Source organism: Zalophus californianus, chromosome 4 (assembly GCF_009762305.2).
Source record: "Zalophus californianus isolate mZalCal1 chromosome 4, mZalCal1.pri.v2, whole genome shotgun sequence".
Taxonomy (NCBI): Eukaryota; Metazoa; Chordata; class Mammalia; order Carnivora; family Otariidae; genus Zalophus; species Zalophus californianus.
In genome coordinates, this window is record NC_045598.1 from 147,149,778 (window position 1) to 147,174,260 (window position 24,483).

At 37.0% G+C, this 24,483-nt stretch overlaps 1 protein-coding gene across 1 annotated transcript in view; it reads left to right on the forward strand.

Moving 5' to 3' along the window:
* Positions 1–24,483, forward strand: part of SLC26A7 (solute carrier family 26 member 7) — a 106,880-nt gene that overhangs the window by 30,943 nt on the left and 51,454 nt on the right. The window contains exon 5 of the mRNA XM_027625318.2: positions 18,025–18,189. Coding sequence (XP_027481119.2) covers positions 18,025–18,189 — 165 coding nt within the window. The remainder of the gene's footprint in view (positions 1–18,024; positions 18,190–24,483) is intronic.

Sequence of the window (24,483 nt, forward strand, 5' to 3'; positions counted from 1 at the left end):
TTTAGGATGTAAGACCAATCCTAACTCAACTCTTCCCAGTTCTTTAGAGAATAGATTATGTGAGGGGCAGCTTTGCCTAGGAAGGTACCAGACTAGAAGGCCAATACTTATTGTGTGCAGCGATGACTGTGCTTCCATGAGATACAGACTGGTTGCCCGAATACCCTGTAACCTTTGTTTTATTTTTTCAAACGCGACGATGTCCATGTATTCTGAGACTTGCACAGGCAAGCTTAGTGGGCTCTTCTGCCTCCATTGGCCACTGTGAGACCCTCTAATGGACCTCTCATCTGTGTCCATCTCAGAAATAATCAACCATGTGAATTGGTGATTCAAAAATGGGTATGTTGCCATAGATTTGGTATAGGTTTTCCTCAATTTCTGCTCATTTAAAATAAAATAATAATCTCTGTGTTAACACAGCAAAAATATCAGTACTCCTCCTGGTGCCATCATCTACCATTCATATCTCTCTTTGAATTTATGATTTTTACTAGGTTTGGACTTTCTGTTATTCTTTTAAGCATGGAACAAGTAGTTTTAAGTATATATTAGTATTTTCTAAAAATCCAAGAAAGTATATAACTCACAGTAAGACCCAGCAACCTTCTGCTTTGTCTCATTTTAACCATTTTCCATAGTTTAAAACAATCATCAGGTATTTTGTTATTATCTAGCATATTTGGATTGAGAATTTAAATGATAATAAAATATAAAAGGAAGAGCCAGGATTCTAATAACATAAAAAATAAATGTCTCATTTCTCGGAATGAAACTCCCTAGAATCATGAGAGTAAAACAGGATATTATTAAAGAATAAAAATAATTTGGTTTTCATCGACTTTTATTACATGTAAAATCTGATCCAGAGAGTCGCATGTTTTGTCTTATAACTTCATCAAACATCTGCTTTCCTTTGTCTTTTGCTCTGATCCTAGATATGTGACCTACGTTTTAGCCAGTTTTTGAACAGATGGCTGGAATTTATTTGACCTCCAAACTCATCTGTCCCTTGTCAACCAGAACCCTAGGGTCTGTGGGATTTGTTAGATCCAGCTTTTTGGTCATTTTTCCTTTCCTCCTTCAGATTTGAAACCTCCTGAATATGAGGGCAGTCCCAGGATTTCCAGCTTCTACAAACACAGACAGTGTTTTTACTTATTGTTTTATTTATTTTTAATTGTTTTATTTTGTTTTATTTATTTTTAATTCCAACTGATGGAACTATTTAGGTTAATAAAATTATATTAAGGTGTTTGAAATAGTCACATCCAATCTGGTTGACAAATTGTGTATCAGTTGGAAATGCTCTCAGCTATAAGTAACTGAGAACCCTACTATGGGAGGCTTACTTATACAGACATATATTGCATTTTGTGTTACAAGAGGTCATGGCAGACAACAGGTTCTTCAACGTCTGGCAACCCATTCAATTGATGAACTGATCTGCCTTTTTTATTAGATAATAAGGTCCTTTTGACTCCTCTTTTGCCTTCTCTTCTGGTAGTTCATCAATAATCTTTCCTCCTAAATTGTTGCTTTTATTTATCTAACTTCCTTTCCCATGCAACTGTTTCTCTACTTCTTATATTCGACTATATCTACGACTTACATTCCTTAACATTGTTTAATGATTCTAGTATGTCTTTCTCTTTTTTAGAAGAAACTATGGCATAAAATGATAAAGGAATTAGAATTAAGATGTATACTTATAGTGAACTCTTTTCATACCATAAAATTTCTGATTTTATTTTGAGATTGCTTCTTTTTTTGCCTTTCTTTCAGCTTTCTATACATCCATAATATTTTGGTTTGTTTTCTACATAAGACATTATTTGGAACAAAAGGTTTTTGAGGTTACAGTATCTTAATCTGTTTTCCAATTTTCATAGCACTTAGCCTAGCACTCAACACATAGTAGATTCATAGAAAACTTGGTGAATTAAATGAACTATTCAGAATCTGAAAATCAAGAAATAGCAGACATCATGCCAGGTAATAATTTTGTGATTTTAAAAGAATTGAGTCTGACATTTGTTGACTTAATTATTATAACAGGAGGAGACTCCGAAAAAAGGTACATCAGAGAACTGTCATTCTCTCCAGCCCACTCCCAGTCTCCCTCTCCTTTCTGCTTTATTCTCACCCACCTCCTATGGGTAACCTGTCTCGTTCATTTCTGGTTTATACTTTCACAAAATGAGTGTTTTCTTATTTACCCTTCTTTCTTACATGGAAGTTAGCATTCTTTTGTGTTTGACTTTCTTCACTTAACAGTAGTATATCCTGGAAATCACTCCATGTCCGCTCCTAGAAATGCTGTCCATGCTTTTTTATTGCTGCATTGTGCTCAGTTGTATGGATATGCCATTGTTTATTCAACACATCTCCTATATTTGGGCATTGAAGTTGATTCCAGCATTTTGCATTTGTAAACAATGCTACTATGTATGTGCATATGTATTTTCATATTATTGGTGGTGTCCGTTCAGGGTGAATTCCCAGAATGGGATTACTGGATCAAAAGGTCAATGAATATGTAGTTTTGTTTGATATTTTCAAATTACCTACCAAAAGGGTTGTAGCAGTTTGCATTCCTACGGAAATACATGAGAGCACCCTCAGCCTCACCAACAGAATGTGTTGTCAGACTTTTAAGTTTTAATCAACCAGATAGGTAAGAAATCATATTCAAGGGTAATTTGCATTTCTTAAATTATGAGTGATGGCAAATTATAACATCTTCGCATATGTTTAAAACCATTTTGTATCCATTTTGTAGATTGTATTTTGTGTTCATACATTTTTCTAATTTTTCTATTAGGGTTTTGGTTCTTTTTTCCCCCAAATTTTAAGAGTTCTTCATATATTATGGATATTAGCCCTTTATCTGTGATATATGCTGCAAGTATTTTAGTCTAATTAGACATGCAATTTATTTTACCATGCAACTGAAAAAATTTATGTAGTCAGATTTATTAATCATTTTTTTAATTGCCCCTGGACTTTGTCAATATTAGAAAGCCTTCCCTTACACTAAGTGTATAGAAGAATTCACCATATTTTAAAAAATTTATTAAATTATTTTCTATATGAATTTTTTTTTAATATTGACTTTCCTGATCAGTGTGGAGTTAATTCTTGTGTGTGGTGGGAGATAAGAATCTAATTGTATTCTTTTTCTAAATGGTTGCCCAGTTGGGCCAGTGACATTTATTTATTTTTTTATTTTAATTTTTTTTAAAGATTTTATTTATTTGAGAGAGAGAGAGAGAGCATGAGAGGGGAGAGGGTCAGAGGGAGAATCAGACTCCCTGCTGAGCAGGGAGCCCGATGTGGGACTCGATCCTGAGACTCCAGGATCATGACCTGAGCCGAAGGCAGTCGCTTAACCAACTGAGCCACCCACGCACCCGGGCCAGTGACATTTATTAAAAAGCTCACCCTTGCTTCTGTGATTTATGATGCCACCTATACCATTTCCACATTTACTTAGATCTATTCTATTCTATTCTATTATACTGTTCTGTAAATGTATTCTTGTGGCAGTAGCACCCTGTTTTAATTATGGAGGCTTCTAGTGTGGTTTTATCTGGTAGGACTGGTACACCTTTGTAGGTTTTACATCTTAGTGTGTTTTTGGCTATTCATGCATGTTTGTTCTTTCTTCTGAACTTTAGCATCGACTTGTCTCGCTCCATTTAAAAAAACTTGTTGAGGGGCACCTGGGTGGCTCAGTTGTTAAGCGTCTGCCTTCGGCTCAGGTCATGATCCCAGGGTCCTGGGATGGAGCCCCCGCATCGGGCTCCATGCTCTGCAGGAAGCCTGCTTCTCCCTCTCCCACTCCCCCTGCTTGTGTTCCCTCTCTCACTGTGTCTCTCTCTGTCAAATAAATAAATAAAATATTTAAAAAAAACACTTGTTGATATTTTCATTGGGATTGTGTTTAATTGACATCTTTATGACATGGAGTTATCTTATGCAAGAACAGGTGCCTTTAGTTTTGTTAGACTTTCAAGTCTTTCAGGAGTGTCTCCTCATACATATTTTGCACATTTATTCCTAAGTATGTCATCATCTTTGTTGCTATTATACATGGAGCTTTCTTTACCATTATGTCCTTCAGCTTGTTATTGTTTCTGTCTATAAAAGCTATAGATTATTTCCCCACTCATTTCTTTATTTAACAAATGTATCTGTTAAGATGCTGTCAGCTGCAGAAAATATAATTTATACACAAAAGTGACTTAAAAGAGAGTTTAGTGTTTCATATGACAAGAATTCTGGTAGTAGCAGAGTTCCTGGTTGGTTAATTCAGTAACTATAATTTCATCAATAGCCTATATTTTTTATAGCTTCCTGCTATGCCATCCTTGGCCGGTTACTTTTCTTCCTGGGTGATCCCTCAGTCCATGACTGCATGGTTTCAAAATGCTGCCATCATGTTAGGCACCATGTCCTCACACAATCACATCAAGACTCAGAAAAATGTAAGTCTCTTCTTGTGCATTTCTTTGTCAGGAATAAAAACGGACCCTAGAAAGTCCCTGGTGGATTTCTCCGGCTTGGAAATATCACATGCCCATTCTTAAATGAACTGCTAGTGGGGTGGGGGATAATATCACCATAACTGTCTTAGACTAATTAAAATTTACCTCTGGGATATAGAAAGGAACTCCTTCTTTGAATACCTCACAAAAAGAAAAGTGAACAAATTGGGATTCTGCTAGTGATAAGAATTTGATAGTTGTTAGAAACATTAAACATCAGTGCCAGACACGAAACGACTTTTTGGAACTCTACTCTAGCCAGCTATCTGCTAGACATAGGGAAAACTGGAATTAGAGAACAGGCTCAGGTCACTTTTCTTTTCTTTTCTTTTCTTTTTTTTAAGATTTTATTTATTTGACAGAGAGAGACACAGCGAGAGGGAACGCAGGCTTCCTGTGGAGCAGGGAGCCCGATGTGGGGCTCGATCCCAGGACCCTGGGATCATGACCTGAGCCGAAGGCAGATGCTTAACGATTGAGCCACCCAGGCGCCCTCAGGTCACTTTTCATAGAAGATATAGTCTAGTAGGGAGAGGGGTAACTGAACAAGTCATTATCAAGAAAAAATAGTATTATTTTTGGATGAAGAAAGTGAATAAGCAAGCTCCAGTATTGTATACATGTACATATGGGGTGCTTGGGTCTGTTCATTATATATCCTGATAACTTATTGAATTTTTTTGTTTTTTTTTACTATTTAAATGAGTTTTATTATTCATTGATTTTTTAAAGTATTTTCTAGAGGTACTTTTACTTTTTTACAAATTAATATAACTCGTGATTTCTCTTGTTCAGTTGCATTAGATGGTACCTCTGCTATAATGGTAAATGATAGTGGAAACAGTAGGGTTTTTGTTTTTTTTTTGCCTTTTCTTGAACTTGCTTAAAATGCCATTAGCATCTCCATTAAGGTGCTAGTCTTGAGAATAGAGTATATAAATTTACCATGTTAAAAAATTATTTATTGTTTTACATTTTTGTGTATTTAATAGAAATTAGAAAAAGTGTTGAATATTGATGCAGGCTTTTTCAGCATCTATAGAGATAATCCTGTGATTTTTTTTTCCTCTGAAATCTATTATATGTTATGTTAATGGATTTCCTAACATTGAATCAACCGTAAATCACTCAAATGACTCCTACTTGATCATGGTGTGTTTTATTCTTAATGTGGTTTTGGATTCTGTTTATTAATTTTTTTTTAAGATTTTATTTATTTTTTTGAGAGAGAGCACAAGTCAGGGGAAGGGCATGGGGAGAAGGAGAAGCAGACTCTCCATTGAGTGTGGAGCCAGATGCAGGCTGGATGGACTCAGTCCCATGACCCTGAAGATCATGACCTGAGCCACAGGCAGATGCTTAACCGACTGAGCAACCCAGGCACCCCTGGTGGTAATTTCTTGATAACGGTCTCTATTTCTTCTATAAAGTTGTCATGTGCAGCACTCTGTCTCCAGTATGGTCAAATTTGGTAATCTGTATTTCCCTAGAATATTGTCCTTTCTATCTAGCTTTTCAAATTTACTTGTATGTAGGCCTTTGATTTCTTATGATTTTTAAACAGTTTCTTGTTTTAATGTTTTCTGCTTTGACATTTTTTAGTTTTATATTTGCACTTTGCTCTTTTTTTCTTGATCAAGTTAGCTAGTGGTTTGTCTATGTTAATTCTTTATTTAAGAAAAAAGTAGGATTTTGAAACAGTATGTCTACTTTTTTCTATTGCTACCTCTGCTTTTAATTTTATTTCCTTTCTTTTGTTATTTTATTAGTTTATTTATTCTTTTTCTTGTTTTTGAGTTGGGAATTCAATCATTTATTATAATTTTAAAATTTTTATTGATAAATACATTTTGTGCATTTAGTGAATTTTCCCATGCTCTTTGCTTGAAATGTTTTCTATACATTCTGATAGTGTTTAACTGTCAATATTTTTTAGAAATTCAGTACTTTCAGTTTATATTTCCCCTTTCACCCAACAATTATTTAGGAAAAGGTTTTAAATTTCCAAACAAATGGGCCTTTTTGTTTTTTAATTTTGCCAATAATTTTGGTGTTATTGCATTGTGGTCAGAGAGAACTGTTTGTAATAGTTCACATTTTCTAATTTACTGATGTTTTCCTTGTAACCTAATATATGATCAATTTTTGTGAATGTTTCATGAGCACTTGGGGAGAAGAAGGCATAGTCTTTTAGTGTATAGCTGTAAGTTCTACCTTATTGATTAAGTTATTAAGTTTTCAGTATTCTCATTCATTTTTTTGTCTACTTGGTCTTTCTTGCACTGAGAATGATACATTCCTTACTGTAGGCTGCTTTCACCAGAATAAACAGACTTGCCCTGTAGTGGTTTGATTATCTTTTAGGTAAGCTGTTTATGTATACATCTTAAACATAAATGCTTTCAAATATCTCTCATTCATTGTTATTCAGGCAAAGAAGTAATTCCTGTTTCTCTTCTCTCTCACCATTTTTTTATATTGCTAGTATAAAGTGCACTTATACAACCACAATAATGTAATGTGATAGGTTTCTATGTTGTAGATTAGATTATGGACCCTTTAAAAACAGCTTTATTGAGGTATAATTGCCACACATAAATTCCACGTATTTAGAGTGTGCAACTTGATGTTTTGACATATGCATGAAACCAACACCACAATCAAGATAGTGAAAATATCTGTGACTCCCCTAAATTTTTCCTTGACACTTGACCTTCTTAGTGCTTTAGGACCCCCACCTCCCATCAAACATGAATCACTGTGATTTGTTTGCATTTTCTAGAGCTTCATAAAAATGTATTCACTGTATTATTTTTTTGTCTGGTTTCTTTCCCTCTCTGTAATTTCATTGTTGTTGATTTTCTAGTTTTTTTGTAATGGTTTTGTAGCATAGCAAGGATCTCTGTGATTAGAACTCATGCAGTATTTGATCGTAACTGAACTTTCGGGTCTGGAAATTTTTTGTTTCCACTTGTACCATCTATTTCTAAGGTACATTAAGTGTCTCATCTTGGAAAGAAAGTCTTTCTCAAGTACGCGCGGCCCCAGTGCCAGGGCATCAGCCTCGCCACCGCCCACCTGCTCTGCTGCCTCCAGCTCAGGCATCTAACTGATGCAATTTTGTGCTATTAGTGTTACTTTTCAAAAAAAATGAAAAAGAAACATTTTCTAGCCAAAAAACAGTAGCAGCCAAGAGAGGAATTGCTTGCTCACTCACAGCAATGAGGTGTTAATTTCAAGGCAAGGTGGAACCTTTTAAAATGCCAATATCACTAAGCATTTCTGTTGGGGAAACAAACACTCAATAAAAGTTAAGGCACTTTTAAAAACCATTGTTTTCTTCTCCCTGTAGCTTTTATTATTCTCATGTTGGGCATCTTGCCCATTACTTTTTCCAAGAACTGAAAGGGGTCTGGGATTGTCCCCTGCCCATTTACTTCTGGAAGTCTTACCAAGCTCTACTTTTCTGAAGCGACTATGGGACAAGATTTCTGCCCTGGAGGACATGGGTATATACAGCTCCTTTGTTTGACAGTTGCACAAGCATGGGGTGACACAAGTGGGGGTGTTTAGTGGTGCAGAGCCTTATATTATTGTACTGGTGCATTCTGGAAACACACAGGCTTACGTCTTCAAGAATGATAGAAACCAACTGCAGACCCAAATAGGAGATTTTCATTTACTTTTGGTTTTGTACTAAACATTTTTTTGGGTGTATTAAATAATGGGATCATGAATATAGGAAAGATTTAAGATATAAACTAGTTTAACCTGACTATTCAACACATCATACATACTGCTCCCAGAAAAATCATTGAGTTCATTCTTCTGAAGTGCAGGGGGAAGATAATCTAAAATTTCTTTTGATGATGTTTCACTATTTCACAACCATTATAGTCAGGAAGTCATTACTTCGTTTAATCTAAATCTTTCCAGCTGTATTTGTATCTGGCGAAGCTAAGGAGTAATACACTTAAAAGTAGAATTATAACATCCTTAAAATTATAAAAATGAAAATTTTTCACGTTGAAAATAGTAATAATAATAATAATAATAATATTTATTATCCTACTATATGCCAAGCTCTGTTCTCATCTTAGTGCATGTATTCATACATTCAATCCCCATCATTTTATAAAATAAGTCATTTTATTCTTCCCATTATACAGATGAAGATGCTGAAAGGTGAAGTGACTTATATTTAGAATCTCACAATTAGGAACTAGCCAAGTAGGAGTTGGACTCCAGTATAACAGCCTCTTAACTGCTATGCTAGCTACCTGGCTTTCTAAACTCATACTGAGACAGGAAGCAAGGAAACTCCATCCAGTAACTTCCAAGGCCAGGCATTGTGTGTGTTCTTTCCACATTTCACCTCCTTAATGGTAGCAGCAGCCTATGCACTAGGCGTGACTTGAATGGTGGGGCAATGGCTTTGGCTGGACGACTGTGTGCCTGCCAATTCTCCATGCACTCAAGGTCCTTTTCCATGTCACTTGCATATCCTTCAAGGCTCAGCTTAAATAGAATCATCTCAGAGAAGCCTTCCCTGATATCTCTGGACGTGGTTATAAGTGATTACCCCCACTGCCTTTGGTAAGACATTGCTCATGACTTACATGATAGGACTTTTCTATCTACCAGGAAATATGTTCCGCATATTTACACCTGCCTTTCTAGACTCTGAGTCTTTGGAGCAGAGACTGTTTATCTCCATAATTCCAGTAGCTAGTATTTAATAGATGCAAATTGAATAACTTGAATAAGAAAAAGGTCAATTAAATGTTAATGATATCACTTATGTTAAGTAGCCAAAATTAAATTGAGATTTTTTTTTTTTTTACTTTTATCAATTTACCATTTTCTCCCTCTATCCCTGACCGGAAGATAGGGAATGTGTTTATATCTGTTTAAACTGTAAACAGTTCTTAATGAAAAAGGAGTAAGAAAATGTAGTATAGTTTTCTAATTTGATTATGGATTTTGTCAGATCCGTCCCACTGAAATGTGAAGACCTAGTTAGTGAAATCTCCCACCTCTTCCCACAGCTTCCCCCAACCACCACCCGGTGAAAAACAGAATACAACCACTTCCCATACCCCTTAATACTATCATGCTCCAATCATCCCATCCTACAATGTCATTGTTTTCTATAACTGGGGCAGAAAGGAAGACAGACGGGTCAAATCACTGTCCACCCTTAGCACTTCTGATTCTCATCACCTCTTGTGTTAGAGGCTTTGTTTTCCAGAAAAGTCTGAGAACTGAAAAGATTATGGCGCCTCTTTCAACCACGTAATTCCAAATAAAAATAATTCTTAACCCCAGTGAATTTCTGATATATTCTACAATAAAAAATCAAATGAAAAATAAACTGTGTTTCGTAAGCCTATGATCAATTTCCCTCTGGATTATCCAACACATGGCTCATTTCTGTTCTCCATTCCAGCTGTGTCCAGTTTAGGTGTTTTCTGTCCTTTTTCCTTTAGTTTCTCCTCTTATACTGACCTATTAAATGGCCATTTGTTCCACATTTTATCATCAGATTAATCCTACCAAAGCCCAGATCTTATTTTTGAGCCAGTGTGCAACACACTTCTTGGCAAAATTAGGTGTTTAATAAATGTATGGAAGAGTGATGTCACTCACTCCTGCAAAACTCTCTTTTCACTACTTTTAAGGTGCTCCATATTCTGACTTCAAAATGTCTTGCTTTATTTTCTATTACTCCCTTCAGGCTAGTTGTGCTCCTTCTGAACTAGCAGCTCTGTGTCTTCTGAACATATCCCATGCTGTTCCGCTTTATACTCATATTCTTCCCTCTTTCTGGAATGCTTTCTAATAACTTCTCCCACTTGGATTCCTTCTTATGTGTCAAGGCACAAGTTTACCCCCTATCCAGCATAATTCATTTCTCCCTGAAATCTATGGTGTGTTTTCTATTCCTCTCTTTTATATGTGTGCACACTTGTCTTGGTGTGGTTATTTACACACATGTCATACTTTTGAAGCCCAGCTGTCTGAGCTCCTCTAAAAGTCTCTCTCTTCTCCTCCATGCCCACGTGTGCAGAACTCAGGAACGCGTCATGCGCAGTACACACGTTGGGGAGAAATGTCGATTTACCTGAAGATTCTGTAGAAGACGTGGAGGAGGTTTTCTTTTCTTTCCCTTTTTAAAAACTTTTTGTTTTAGAATAATTTTAGATTTCAGTAAAGTTACAAAGAGAGCAGAGCTACCACCTACTCCATCCACCTACAGTTTCCTCTATTATTAACATCTTACATTAGTGTGGTACATTAGTCACAATTAATGAACCAGATTGATACATTGCTATTAACTGAAGTCCATTTGTAGTATTCAGCTTTCCTTAATTTTTACCTAATGTCATTTTTCTGTTCTAGGATCTTATCCAGTACACCACATTACATTTAATTGTCCTGTCTCCCATTAGGCTTCTCTCTCTCTCTCTTTTTTTAAAAGAGTAAAAGTAGATTTAATGAGGGAAGACAGAGAATTTGGTTTTGCACACTTTAAGTTTTAGACATCTTAGTTACATTTTGAATACACAATAAAAGGTCTTAAAACTGAACTAGATATACAACATTTTAAGCTTCTATAGCTTAAAAGATTTTTCTTAGAGAAGTCATGAATTTTTTTCCCTTTTATAGACTTTTGCAACCTGTTTTGAACAGGACAAGTTGAAACAGGTTTGCCCTGTAGAATATTAAAAGAGCATGGACTTCAGGGTAAGATCTGATAGAGAGGAAATGTTGAATTCTGACTCAGATTCCTCAAGAGTGGAACTGATGGTTGTTATTCCTAGGGATGTGCAAGGATGAAATCCCTTGCAGTAGGATACCTACAGTATGCGGTTTGCACAGTTATTCAATAAATGTTGATTTCTTTCCTTCATAATCTTAAATCACCACACAAATACTTAATATGTTTTAAGAACCACTTAAACTTCCTGCAGGCTGATCTGCAGTCAGTATACAATCTTTCAGCCAAAATTCCATTTCTTGCAACCCTGGAACAAAGATTGTTTATAATAATGTGTTGACCAAAGACAAGGTATTGATGGAATCAAAGGTCCCATTAGGATTCTCTTAACTATGTAAATGTCTAAGACTTTTCTTGTTTTTGATTACCTTGACAGTTTAAGAAATTCTGGTCAGTATTCTGTAGGTCCCTCAATTGGGATTTGTCTGATATTTTTCTCATGATTAGACCGGGGTTATGGAATTTTAGGAGGAAGACCAGGGAGATAGAGTGACATTCTGATTACATCATATCAGCAGTCTAGACTATCAATATAACTTATCATTCTTGATGTTAACTTTAATCACTTGGCTGAACTAGTGTTTGTCAGGTTGCTCCAATGTAAAGTTTCTCTATTCCCCTCCCTTTCCATACTGTATTCTTTGGAAAGAAGTCAATATGCAGAGCGCACACTTAAGAGGTGGGAGTTACCTTAAGTGAGGAGTTGAGATAAGGAGTGGGGAGTGTCTATGTAAATTATTGGAATAATAATTTACACAGGAGATTTCTCAGATCCCCCATTTAAAAATGTAATCAATTATTTATATCAATATGGACTCAAGGATATTTATTTTATCCTTTGGATTATAGTCCAATACTACTTTATGTATGTTGTTCCTCAAATTGTGCTAGCTTTGGGTGTTAGGAGATCTTTCAGTTGGCTCCTATGTCCCTCCTTGACATAACTCCTCCATTTATTTATTTGTTTGTTTGTTTATTTTTAGACCATTTCCTTTCTTTCTGACACTACAAGATAATCCAGGCTCATAATGTATATTTCCTTCCCCAGTCCTAGAATCAACCATTTCTCTGAGGAGCCCTGGTTCTTCTTATTGGGGAATAGCATCCGAGATCAAGATCTGGATGCTGGGTATGCTCATTGCAACTGGAGTGTTGTTGCTTCTAGCCCTCTCAGCTGAGAGAGGAATATGTCTATTAACCCATGTATGCGGACATATCTATATATATTTCTATATGTATCTATCTGTATCTATTTTTATTTTTTTTCCCTAAGATACTCTCCCTGTTGTAAAGGCCATAACCTTAATGTCATCTGCAAAATCCCTTCATAAATTAGTGTGATTTTTTATTTATTTATTTGACAGAGGGTGAGACAGCAACAAGCAGGGGGAGCGGCAGAGGGAGAGGGAGAAGTACGGTCCCCTCTGAGCAGGGAGCTGGATGCGGGACTTGATCCCAGGACCCTGAAATCATGACCTGAGCCGAGGGCAGATGCTTAACCAATTGAACCACCCAGGCGCCCCCATAAATTAGTGTTCTTTTGAATAACTGGGAATAAGAATTTGGGGAAGAATTCTGCCTACCACGCTGAGTTTATATTTCAGAACTGAAGTGTGCATTTTCCAGGTTTGTTAGTTTTTAAAAGTAATACAATGGGTAAATGTACTGCAAAGCCTGCTAAATGTAAAACACAGAGGCAGACTACCTGTATCTATTTTTAAAACCTGAGTTCCCAGATATCCCCAACTCTAATCCCTTACCACATCGATCATCCTGGCCTTCTCCCCTTGCTGGTCTGTAACTTCTCCAATGGTGAGAAACCTGGCTCCCACCATTCACCATCCATCTACTTAATTTTTTAATTCCAGTATATATGTAGAGTAGTTTCAGAATGGTTAACTCTTATCCCCGTGGGAAACAACTTTATAGCTGGACTACAGTGTTTCTTTTTCGTCACTGGTTTTATTTATTTATTAAAGATTTTATTTCTTTATTTGACAGAGAGAGAGACAGCGAGAACAAGAACACAAGCAGGGAGAGTGGGAGAGAGAGAAGCAGGCTCCCTGCCGAGCAGGGAGACTGACTCGGGGCTCGATCCCAGGACCCTGGTATCAGGACCTGAGCCGAAGGCAGACGCTTAACGACTGAGCCACCCAGGCGCCCCTCGTCATTGGTTTTACAGACTTTACTCATTTCCAGAGTTATTCACATGAGCAGTTTTTTTTTCCCCACCCCTTTCAATGAAGTTATCCATTTAGCTAGTGTGAAAAGTCTGTATATTATATGATGCCATTTGAGTGACACTCTGGAAAAGGCAAAATTGATAGAGATAGAAAATACAGCAGTGTTTGCAGATTCTTTGTCATATTCTGCATTCCATTCTGGGATCTCCGGACCTCCAAAGGGTTTTTTAAAAATATTTTCATACATTAAGGTGCACTCTTGTGCTGTAAAGATCTATGGGTTTTGACAAATGCTTGTGTTATATATCCGTCATTACAGTATCATACAGAATGGTTTCACCATCTTAACCAGTTCCTTGTAGCTTACCTACTACACATTCTCCCACCCCCAAGGCCCTGGCAACTGCAGATCTCCTTACTGTCTCCATAGTTTTGCTTTTTCTAGAATATCACATATATGGAATCATGCAGTATATAGTTTTTTCAGATTGTCTTCATTCACTTAAAACACTCACTTAAGATTTATCCATGTCTTTGCATGGCTTGACAACTCCTTCTCTTTTAGCACGAACAATATGGAGGAGGGTTTTATATTCTCAAATCCACAGCGTATAACTTCATAGGTATCCATTTGACATTTTTGATTCTCAAGTTTTCTGGCCACACAGGCTTTTTTGCCATATCCCTATGCAGCACTCAGTCATTTTCCTGTCGTCATGAGCAATTTAGCTCTCTTCCCCAGACCTGCCTACGCTGCTTAATAAAGAACACAGCTCTTAGCATTTTAGCTTCCACCCAAAGAGCTTCTCAGGTTTTACCTTCCTAGTTACACCTACATTACAGTTCTTTATGTTTTTGGTTAATAGTGCCCGCTCCCAGCATCTTCATTTCACCTCTCTTTGTATGGTTTTTTAAAGTATGAACTGTATCTTTATCACTGTATTCGGCAACAATGCTGTGGCTAGTCCCTAGTAGGTATTCAGTAAATATTTATTGAGCAGACAAATAAATGACTTGGTATATGTAAAAGCCCGATTACAAAGGAACTGACAAAACCTGAAATGCATGCTGTATTCCATCCACATGGGTAGAATAGTTGTTTACTATGTACTCTTTTCTTTTTTCACTGTTTGAAGGCCACTTGCAAAAAATGGCCTGAAATCTGAGATGCATTCAATTTATATAGAACACATGGTGTTTATAGAAACATTACCCAATAGTATCACGCTAGTGAACCTTGATAATGTGTGTCAGAGGTTTTCAGCCTTAGCCCAGATTATCAGCTTTACTACAAACAGCTGAAATATATTGATTGTATAAAATTTATTTTCTCATAAAACATTGCATGGGCAAATTTTGGGAGTTGGCTAGGCAGCTTAGAACTATTGTCATCTATATTATTAGTAAAAGGAGGTAAGGTGGCTGTTTAGTATGTCATTAGCTTAAAAAAATGCTTAACATTGGTATAAAATTTAAATACTGGGCCTCCAAGCAAAATAGTCTAGAAGGATCCTCATTTCACATATTTAAGTTCTAAGATGATCTTGGAAGCCACATCCATCTGTGGGTGCTTCTACAAAACCTGTGTTGCATGGGTATTTGCTGTCTTCAAGCTGTGTACCTCAGCCTCTATATGCTAGAGCCCTAATTTTGATGTGAATAAACTGTTCAAATTTGGGTAGTGGGAAAAGAGGAGTTCTTAAATTTCTCCTCTTCTCTTTCTGATCCTTCTTTTTCCTTTTTCCTCCTCCTCTTCCTGTTTGTCCTTAAAATATCTGTCATTGTCTTGGATAATGGAGAATGTCATCATCCAGAAAAGAGTAATTTTTCTTCAGTTAAATCTCGCATGTTTGCAATCATCCTTCACATACCCAATGGTTTGTATCAGAAATGAGCTCTTAAGGGGCTTGTTGACCTTTTGGAGTCAAGAATTCTTCATTTTAGGGATTTATCTCTTGCTGGGAAGATTTTTTTTAAGCATAAAAATGTGTACAAGTAGACTATTACAAAAACACTTTGAGTCTTTGGCTAAGTTTGAAAGGAGGGTACTCCATCTTTTCTGGTTTCTGTTGTAAGGCAGGTGTATGTATTTTCAATATGTGGAAAGGCTGAACTCTTTCTATCGTGTACTTTCCTGGGCCCTTCCATTTGTAACATTCAGGTTGTGGAAATGACTAAGAAGCTGCTATTAACAGCCAGTGTTACCTGGAAATGGTTGGTGAATGACTTCAGGTAAAGTGACTTTGTTTCTTAGCCATGAAAAATCATTAACTCCTCTAAAAAGGTGCTAGAATTTAGGAAACAATAATAAACAGAAGGTAAAGTGGTGATGGTTTATACAAGGGCTCCCAAAAGAGTTTGCTTCTCAAAATAAATGAAGATTTCTTGGCATCCAGATAAGAACTTTCCAACATTCCACGTATGCATAAAATTCCATATATGCAAACAGGTTTCACAATTTCCAAGATTTGGATTGCTTGTAAACTGCATTTAGTTGAATTGAAAATCTATCTCTCTGGTGTTCATCTTACCCCAATAATATGCTAATTTTATCCTTAGGGCCTGTAAGAGTTAATGTCATAAGTTGGAATTTACTTACTAGTAGATAGATGCTTGGGGGAAATTGGTTCAATGTTTTTAACTGATTGTGTTTTCAGGATGAAAATCAACAGACTATGAATCAAGAGTTGCCAAGATCAGTGTGTTCCATTTGTGCCTATACCATTGATTGCATATTTCCCTCAGGACAATTCTACTTTGACAAACACACAGTTTCTGAAAAGGAAATGTTAGTAGCAGAAGCTGCTGCTCTGGCCTCCTATGTTGGCAGAAATAGACTGCCTGATTTCTGTGTTGGCGATCCATATTATTTTTTAATTCCATATTGAATAAAAGGGGGCTGCTAAACTGCAAGCAATTTGAATACATTTCTTTCCGCACTGATAAATTCTCTCAAGTTTTCCAGAGATGGAAAAGGTGGTGTGGTCCCTTGTACATTTTCAAAACTGTGGCTGGTTTTTCATACTGGGGAAACATGCATGGCACCTCATGATGCTCCTGGTGCATCACATATATTGCACATTTTGCAAGTTTTGAAGCCCTTTCTTATATTATTTCATATTCATTTTATAATGATTCTACAAGACAGCATAGACTTCACTGTAATGATTTATAGATGATAAGGAGGCTCAGAAAATTTCAGTAGATCTTCTATAGTCACACAGCTAGGATGTCAGGCTAGGACCCAGATTAGGACTTAGGTTTTCAGATTTGAGTGCAGGAAACTCTACTCTGGTGCAAGTTCAGAGCATGATCGCTTTTGGTCAAAGGGCCTTGCAATATAATAGCAGTGATATATTTTTCAATTCATGCTCTAGGGTTATCAGATAGCACTTTATACTTCCCTTTCTCATCACTGTGAACTCTTCATAGAATGAGATCTCATTGCTATTCTTTCCTCTGATTTTTAATAATTAATCATATTTTCCAGCAGGAATTTTAAGACCTGACCTAAATATTATAATTAACACATTGAGAGGCCCTATCAACATGACCCACTTTGTGTCCCTTTTCCAGTGTGGGGATACTCATGAATGTAATTTAATGTTACTTTCAAAACGCTGAATTTTATGTTTTGCAGTTTCTCTGACTGAGTTCACACAGTTGTATTCAGGGAAAGGGTGGGCCATCTTCTGAAAGCTCTCTCTCTGGCAAAGGAAGGATACTAACCACTGCTATGTTAATAGTGAGAGAGGAGAGTTTTGATTCTTCTGGTCATCTTTTGCCCAGCAGAACTCAATGCATAGCTTCTACTCAGACTTGATCATTTTGTCTGGTCATGACATGGTTTTGCCATGGAGCACGATGCTATGAGTAGCAAGGGACTCTTAAAGGAAAATGAGTTTTTGACTGATTCCTGGGTTTCTGAATTCATATCCCTTTAATGTATCTCTGTCTTTTGCTCTTCTCCACATACAAATAAGTCCTCATATGGTCTTATTAGTATTGGCCATTTAGAACTACTTGACAGTTTCTAATCACAAAAGGGTTTCCATTTCTCAGAACCCGGGAGAAACTCAAGAAGTGGCTTTTGAGGTTTTAAGCCTACTGGGTGTAGACTAGTGAATCACATCCTTCTGAGATTTTTAAAATTAAAATATGATCAGGCAACTTTACTTTTCTCCATAGAACCCCATATATGAACTGATTTGAGACTATTTCCCCTTTTTGTGACTTACGTGATTAGGAAAAGAGAAAAAAAAGAAGTCAATTTTCAGGGGATGGGAAATGTGCTCCTTTTCACTGGAGCACTTACACTGTACCCAAGAACATTTGGAAAGTCTTGGAACCTAGTTATGTTTTCACAAAAACTCAAGATATTAAATATATAAGACTTAAGAGTCTCATCTTGCGTCAGTTCTTTAGGTCTGTATGGAATGGAAATGAAAATGTGTCAGACGTTAATTCCTCTAGGAACCCTGGGAAATGTCATTCTCCTTTGTCCTCTTAGGTGGCCATGTTTGCACTGCAGCTGGGCAGGGCCACATTCCTGCTTACGGAGCCCGTGATCAGTGCAATGACAACCGGGGCGGCCACCCACGTCGTGACTTCACAAGTCAAGTATCTCCTGGGAATGAAAATGCCATATATATCTGGACCGCTTGGATTCTTTTACGTGAGCTTTCCATATGTCTTTGTTCGTGTAATTTGGGAGTGTGTTTTGCAAAGTAGAATTCGGTGAAGTCTAATACTGAGATTTTTCGGTATGAAGGGAACGTGGGTTTCAATACGACATTTTGGGATACTTTGAATGTAATTTAGGATACGAAGCTAGCTTAATGAGTTCTAGCTACTAATTTTGGAAGCAATTCTTGATAAAAATTGAGTATGATATAACTTGGGGTCATGATTAGAAAAAAATAACGAAGTTTTTTGAGAGCCAGGTATGTTGCCAACTTCTAATGGAAGCCATCTACTGGGATTGGGGCTCAATTTAACTACAGTACACTCTTCACATTCAGCATTGTGAACTCCAGTTTGGCTCAAATCACAAGGCCTGGGCAAAACTGGAGCCCCAGTAGCCGACAATCAGTTATTAAAAGTCACTTGAAACTGAGGGAGGAACCTATGGCCAGTTTCAAAATATTACCCTAATAATACTCCATTGTTTTTGTCTTTTTTTGAAGTTGACCTAAAATCTTTGACTGCTCAGGAAATCACATCCTGTGGAGCTTTATAAGAAAATGAATGTCTTGTTAATAAGCTGGAGGGCAACCAAACTTCATTTTACTTAATTTTAACTAGTAGAGAAGGAAAAGAAATATTTTTGTTCTACTCTTCTAGGTTCTGAGCTGTGGACCCTCTAACAAAAAACAGATTAACAAGAGAAAACCAACGAGTTTATTAACATGTATATCGTATATACAAGGGAGAATCTCATAGATGAGTAACTCGAAAGAGGTGTCTGGAATTTGGGCGTAAATACCATCTTCACCTATACAAAGGAGGAAAGGGTGTGGGGAGCCAGGTTATGGGAAGGTGACTGGGAAAAGTGCTGTAAACAAGGGTAAGGTTGGCTACGCAGATTTGAGTTGCTCCTTCTTCATTGATCAGAGTCTTTTTGATTTAGAGTCATCCTTTCCTTCTTGGTACAGAGAGGGAGACACAAGTGGAGACTTCCTTTATGAATGTAAATTTCTCTTACAAAAGGGTCACTTATATGCTGTTTTCAGAGCTTCCTTGTGTCTGTTGTTTCTCAAAAGAATAAACTGAGGATAATCCTTATGTCAAAGAGGCATATTTTGGGGTGGCACATTCTGAGCTCCCTCAATATAATGCTGCATACAAATAACATTAATGTTTTATAATGAGAGTAATCCTACCCTCAATTTTCTTGATTTTAAAGGCTGAATATTAGCTTAGCATATAAGTACAATAATTTCTTTATCTAATGCCTGATGTTGAGGTGGTTTGTGGTGTTTCGCTATTATACACAGCTTCATGAGGATCTTTCTTCTTTGTATGTTATTATCTGCATCACTAATTATTTCATTAGGATAAATTCCTAGTAATGGAATTACAGGATCAAAAGGGCATAAGATTTTTGCCAAATTTCAATCTGAAAAGTTGTGCTAATTAATATTGCATGCTTACCATATCATCAACTCTAATTATTTTTTAAAATTTGTCATTTTGGTATGTGAAAAGTAGTATTATCTATCTGCTTAAATGTGTGTTTTTCTGAGTAACTGGTAAAGCAGTCAACAAAGATAGCAATTGGCAACATGGAGCTGGAAGCTGTTTCTGAATTTTTGTTATTTAGGTAATATCCTGCTCAATGATTCATTCATTATAAGAGAGCTTAAAACTAGAACAAGAACCCTGGGACTGAGCCTGGAGGCAGCAACATAATTCCAAGCCCCAGATCAAACAAAAGCAGACCAAAGTAGCTGTAAGCTGTCAGGTGACTGGTCCCATTAAGACTTTTGGTGTCACCAGGTCTACACCAGAGAACCAAATCAGTACTGGATTCTGTCTTGACCTCCTTGGATGGTGTGCTCATCTGTGCATGTGAAGTGTAAGGAAGTGTGAGCAGGTTACAAATTAGCCTCTTCAGTCATATTCACACACAAATAATCATCCCTCCTTTTTTTTTTTTTTAAAGATTTTATTTATTTATTTGACAGCGACAGAGACAGCGAGAGCAGGAACACAAGCAGGGGGAGTGGGAGAGGGAGAAGCAGGCTTCTGGCCAAGCAGGGAGCCCAATGTGGGACTCGATCCCAGTACTCTGGGATCATGACCTGAGCTGAAGGCAGCCGCTTAACAACTGAGCCACCTGGGCGCCCCCATCCCTCCTTTTTCTAGTTCTGTTAAAAGAAACAGGGTAGCCTGATAGGGGAATGACATTTAGCCTTTCAGCTTGTTTCTCTCGTGGCAAGGTGCATAAAATGCTACGTTAAAGTGCTTGGTGTTTGATTTTTTTTTTCCATTTTGTTTTCTTGTGAGGAAAACTGCAAGCTAATTAATCTTTACCTTGTCTGTCAAATACTGTGTGGCTTTTGGGGGCCAAGGGTTAAGTTCTCACAATGAAACAGAATCAGATTTTAAAATATTTATAGATGGCTGGCTTTAAATTCACAGTACTCAGTTGGTGGAAATTGCTATGCTTTGTGCTGATGGAAAATGAAGAAAGTTGCTCTTGCTTTTCAATGTCACAGAGACCTGCACTATTCAGGTGGCTTAGTTGGAATGGTGCTTTGATTCTTTGCCAGGGTTTCAAAATGAATGTGGATATTTTAATGTAAAAAATGGTGGTGATCTGAGCTTTAGATTAAGAAATAAATTTTGCATCATGCATAGCTTGCACTGGGACATTTGCAAAGTGAGCTTTGGTATAGTTAGGCTGAAGAACCTGATGATGATAATGCAAATGTGAAGTTGCCCCTGGATCATTTGGGTGGGGTGTGTGGGAGCAGAGCTGAGCTCAGCACTGAGGTATAGAAGAGAGGACAAAATTGAGGCCTTGGGCATCAGGCCAAGTGAAGCCAGAGGAGAGTGAATTAACACATTTGGGGATTTTTCACTTTTTCACTATGCTTCCTACCTCTGAGGTATCACAACTGTTCTATCCTTTTTGAAAGCTACTCAGGCTGATGGAAGATAAAGAATATGTAGCTGATTATCTTTGGAACATAAATTAATATCTAGAGTTGCGACTCTTGCACAGTGAGCCAGTGATCACTCCTAATTTTCTCAGCTGGAACACTTATTTTTCTTAAAATAATTCAAGTCTGGCCAATCAAAATGTCTATTGATTAATTTTGATAGTAGTGGTCCTTACTATCAACTGGGAGAGAAAACACAGCCTTCTGCCTTTATCCTGTTCTGAGGTCACTGGAGGTTGGGGTCTCTCCTTTCTGCCACTGGGATGGTTTCTTCAGTGTCTTCTACCTGGGGGATGCCTGATTCTGTGCTACTGAGAGAATCTAATTCTCTAGTTTGAATATCTAAAATCTCCATCCCTTTAGTTGTTCTGGGATGGTGGGTGTTCTTGCCTCAGCAGAACATTTTTGGAGAACAGTTTGAATCAAATACAGGTGATAGCAGGTTCTGCCCTGTCAGATTATAGAACAGACCTCTGATAGGTCTTAAGAAGTAGATGTGCCCTAATGCTTCTCCCCTTTCTACATCTGGCATGTGGCTCACATGCCACCAGTGCCACCTAAGATCAGAGAGTTGGGCCACTTCTTCTCTTCTAGCTGAAAACTGTTAAGGAGCTTCACCAGATGAGGGGTCTCCCATAAATGTTAAAGCCTACTAAAGCTTTCAGCCACTGGTCTCTTGAGCCCCTCTCACAGAATTTCTATGGTCTTCATATGCAGATAGATCCCTGGAAACACCCTTATGATGCTCCTCAATTCTCAAGAAAAGTGGATAGAATTAGGCCAAATTCATCTTTTTATTTAACCTTCCTAAATCCCTTCATGCATCATGTTTTACTTTCCCCTTTGTTCTACAAGTTTTATCTCTAAATTCATATACCTCTAATGAATTTTAAATTATGGCCATTTCTTAAAGGCCTTTGAAGTATTGCACATTCTTTTTTAGTTACTTATTGGGTAAAAATCAGTTTTTTTTCTCTGAGTTGACTTTTAGCTCTGGTGATTTTATTTAGGGCCCATACAATCAGGTAGACACTAATTGATCTTTTCTTTTCCTTAGAAAGAGGCGAGTTAGAGGAGAAATAACTTGAGAATCTTAGAAGCCCAGATTCAGATCATAACTCTGGCCTTGACCAAATCACCAAGTATCTTTGACTTCTGGTTGCCTGTTTCTTTTTTTTTTTTTAAAGATTTTATTTATTTATTCATGAGAGACAGAGCGAGAGAGAAAGAGAGAGAGAGAGAGAGGCAGAGGGAGAAGCAGGCTCCCAAGGAGCAGGGAGCCCGATGCGGGACTCGATACCAGGACCCTGGGATCATGACCTGAGCTGAAGGCAGACGCTTAACCATCTGAGCCACCCAGGCGCCCTCTGGTTGCCTGTTTCATAAATTGTTGATAATTATACCTATTGAGAGTCATTCCCTAAGTGAAATGCCTGGAACATAATAAGTGTTCATTAAATAGAAGCCCTTATCTTTGTACTAGTAATGCATATTTGGATATAACAAATTTAAGATTTTTTAAAGTGCTTTTTATGTAAGAGATACTTTTATATATTAACAATAAAATAGTAATAGATGCTTTTCCTGTAATCTATAGAGTACTCAATCAGATAACCAAAGCTAAACAGTAAAACAAAGTTATACTTCTTTTTGCAACTTAGAAAGATGACTTCAACATTTATAAAACTTAAAAAAAATTATATCTGCTGCTTATAATAAGGGTTAGTCATCAGAATTCAAGAAATGCTGTGTTTTCAGTTTATTTTTATTTAAAAATATTTCCATCTATTCAGCTCACTACCCCAATACTTTAAAACTCGCTTAACAAATTATAAACAGTGCTGGAATACATTTCACACTAAGCGGAAACAATAACATTCTGTCTTGGGACTCTGGCTCACCAGTTACACCGTTTTATTCCTCTCATTCTTAGATTCAAGTATTTGGCTGGTAGTTGGTTCCCCACACAGATAAGAGGGAAAAGTTTAACTCTTCTCTAGAATATTTTTTTTAAATTGAGAAATGATGATGTATCTTTTATTAGAAAGGATGTTTCCCCAAAAGGCACAATAAAAATTACAAAAATTCCTAGTTCCTATTAGCACATGTGGGTTTCTTTGAGATGGTGCCAGTTCCTCAGCCTGTAGCAACATATGATAAATTTGGCAGAGTTAGTTTCACTGGCATGGCTTTATATGAGTACTGTTCTAAATAATTATGTACAATTTTGTACATTAAACCCAAGAGCACAAGGCAAGCTGGACAATACATTCAATTACCCTTCTTGGAAGTTTTTATTTCCTTCCTTAAATCTGAGGAGTTTCAGGACTGAAAAAGAGTTTTATTCCCACCCCATCCCTGAAGTATACGAAAGCACTTTTCTAGTTTGGACATCCATGAAGGCTGCAAAGCAGAGACCAAGAATGTTAATAAAATGGGATAGAAACGTCAGAAGGAAATCAGAGCCAATGAAACATTTTTTTAAATAGAGAATGAGATCACAATTAAGTATGTACAAATGAGGTTTATATGTGGAGAACAAATCTGCTTTGAAGATCTAGGCCCTCTGGGAATTCTGAATCAAGAACACGCTTTGGTGGTTTATGAAAGCCTATGTTTTCTCTGCAGTTATTGTGACATGTCTATTGTGAATTGCAGGGATGTTCAATATACCCTGAGAAATGGACAGAATAAATGACGGGGAGAGGAAAGGAATGTTCATCTCAGCTTGATTCAATCAGTGATGCTGGGGATAGAGAATGTGGCAGGTTTAATTTGGATACGGAACAATTATATGGGAATTTGTAACAAAGGTTACTTTAAAATTTTAAATCAGAGAGCAGATATTTTTGCAACTCAAACATCTTGAGTTGAGCTCTCCCTGTCCCCCACAATTCACTGAAAAATGCAGCACTACAAAATCCACGTTCAAGTAATTCATATTAAACTTCGTCTTCTAAACAAGGGATGGCCAGATGCCACCGAGGCTGTGGTGCACTTGGTTGTATGTGTTGTGAGTTTTGTGTGCTGTGTTGTTTCTAGTGTCTAACACACCATACTTCCCCTAGTTCACATTTTGGTTGCAGACTTAATTTATCCCTTAAAGCAATAGTGAATGGATTTGTTCCCAGTGTGGGAAGCACTTGTTGATCAGAAGTTAGCATATTATTAAGTAAAAAAAAAAAAAATAATAGAATGTGTTTTTTTCTACCTTTGGAGGTTTTGTTTGTATTCATGAAAACACAGCCCAGGGTTAAGCTTTCAGCTTCATATATTTCTCTTGCTTTTCTGTTTGCGCTACT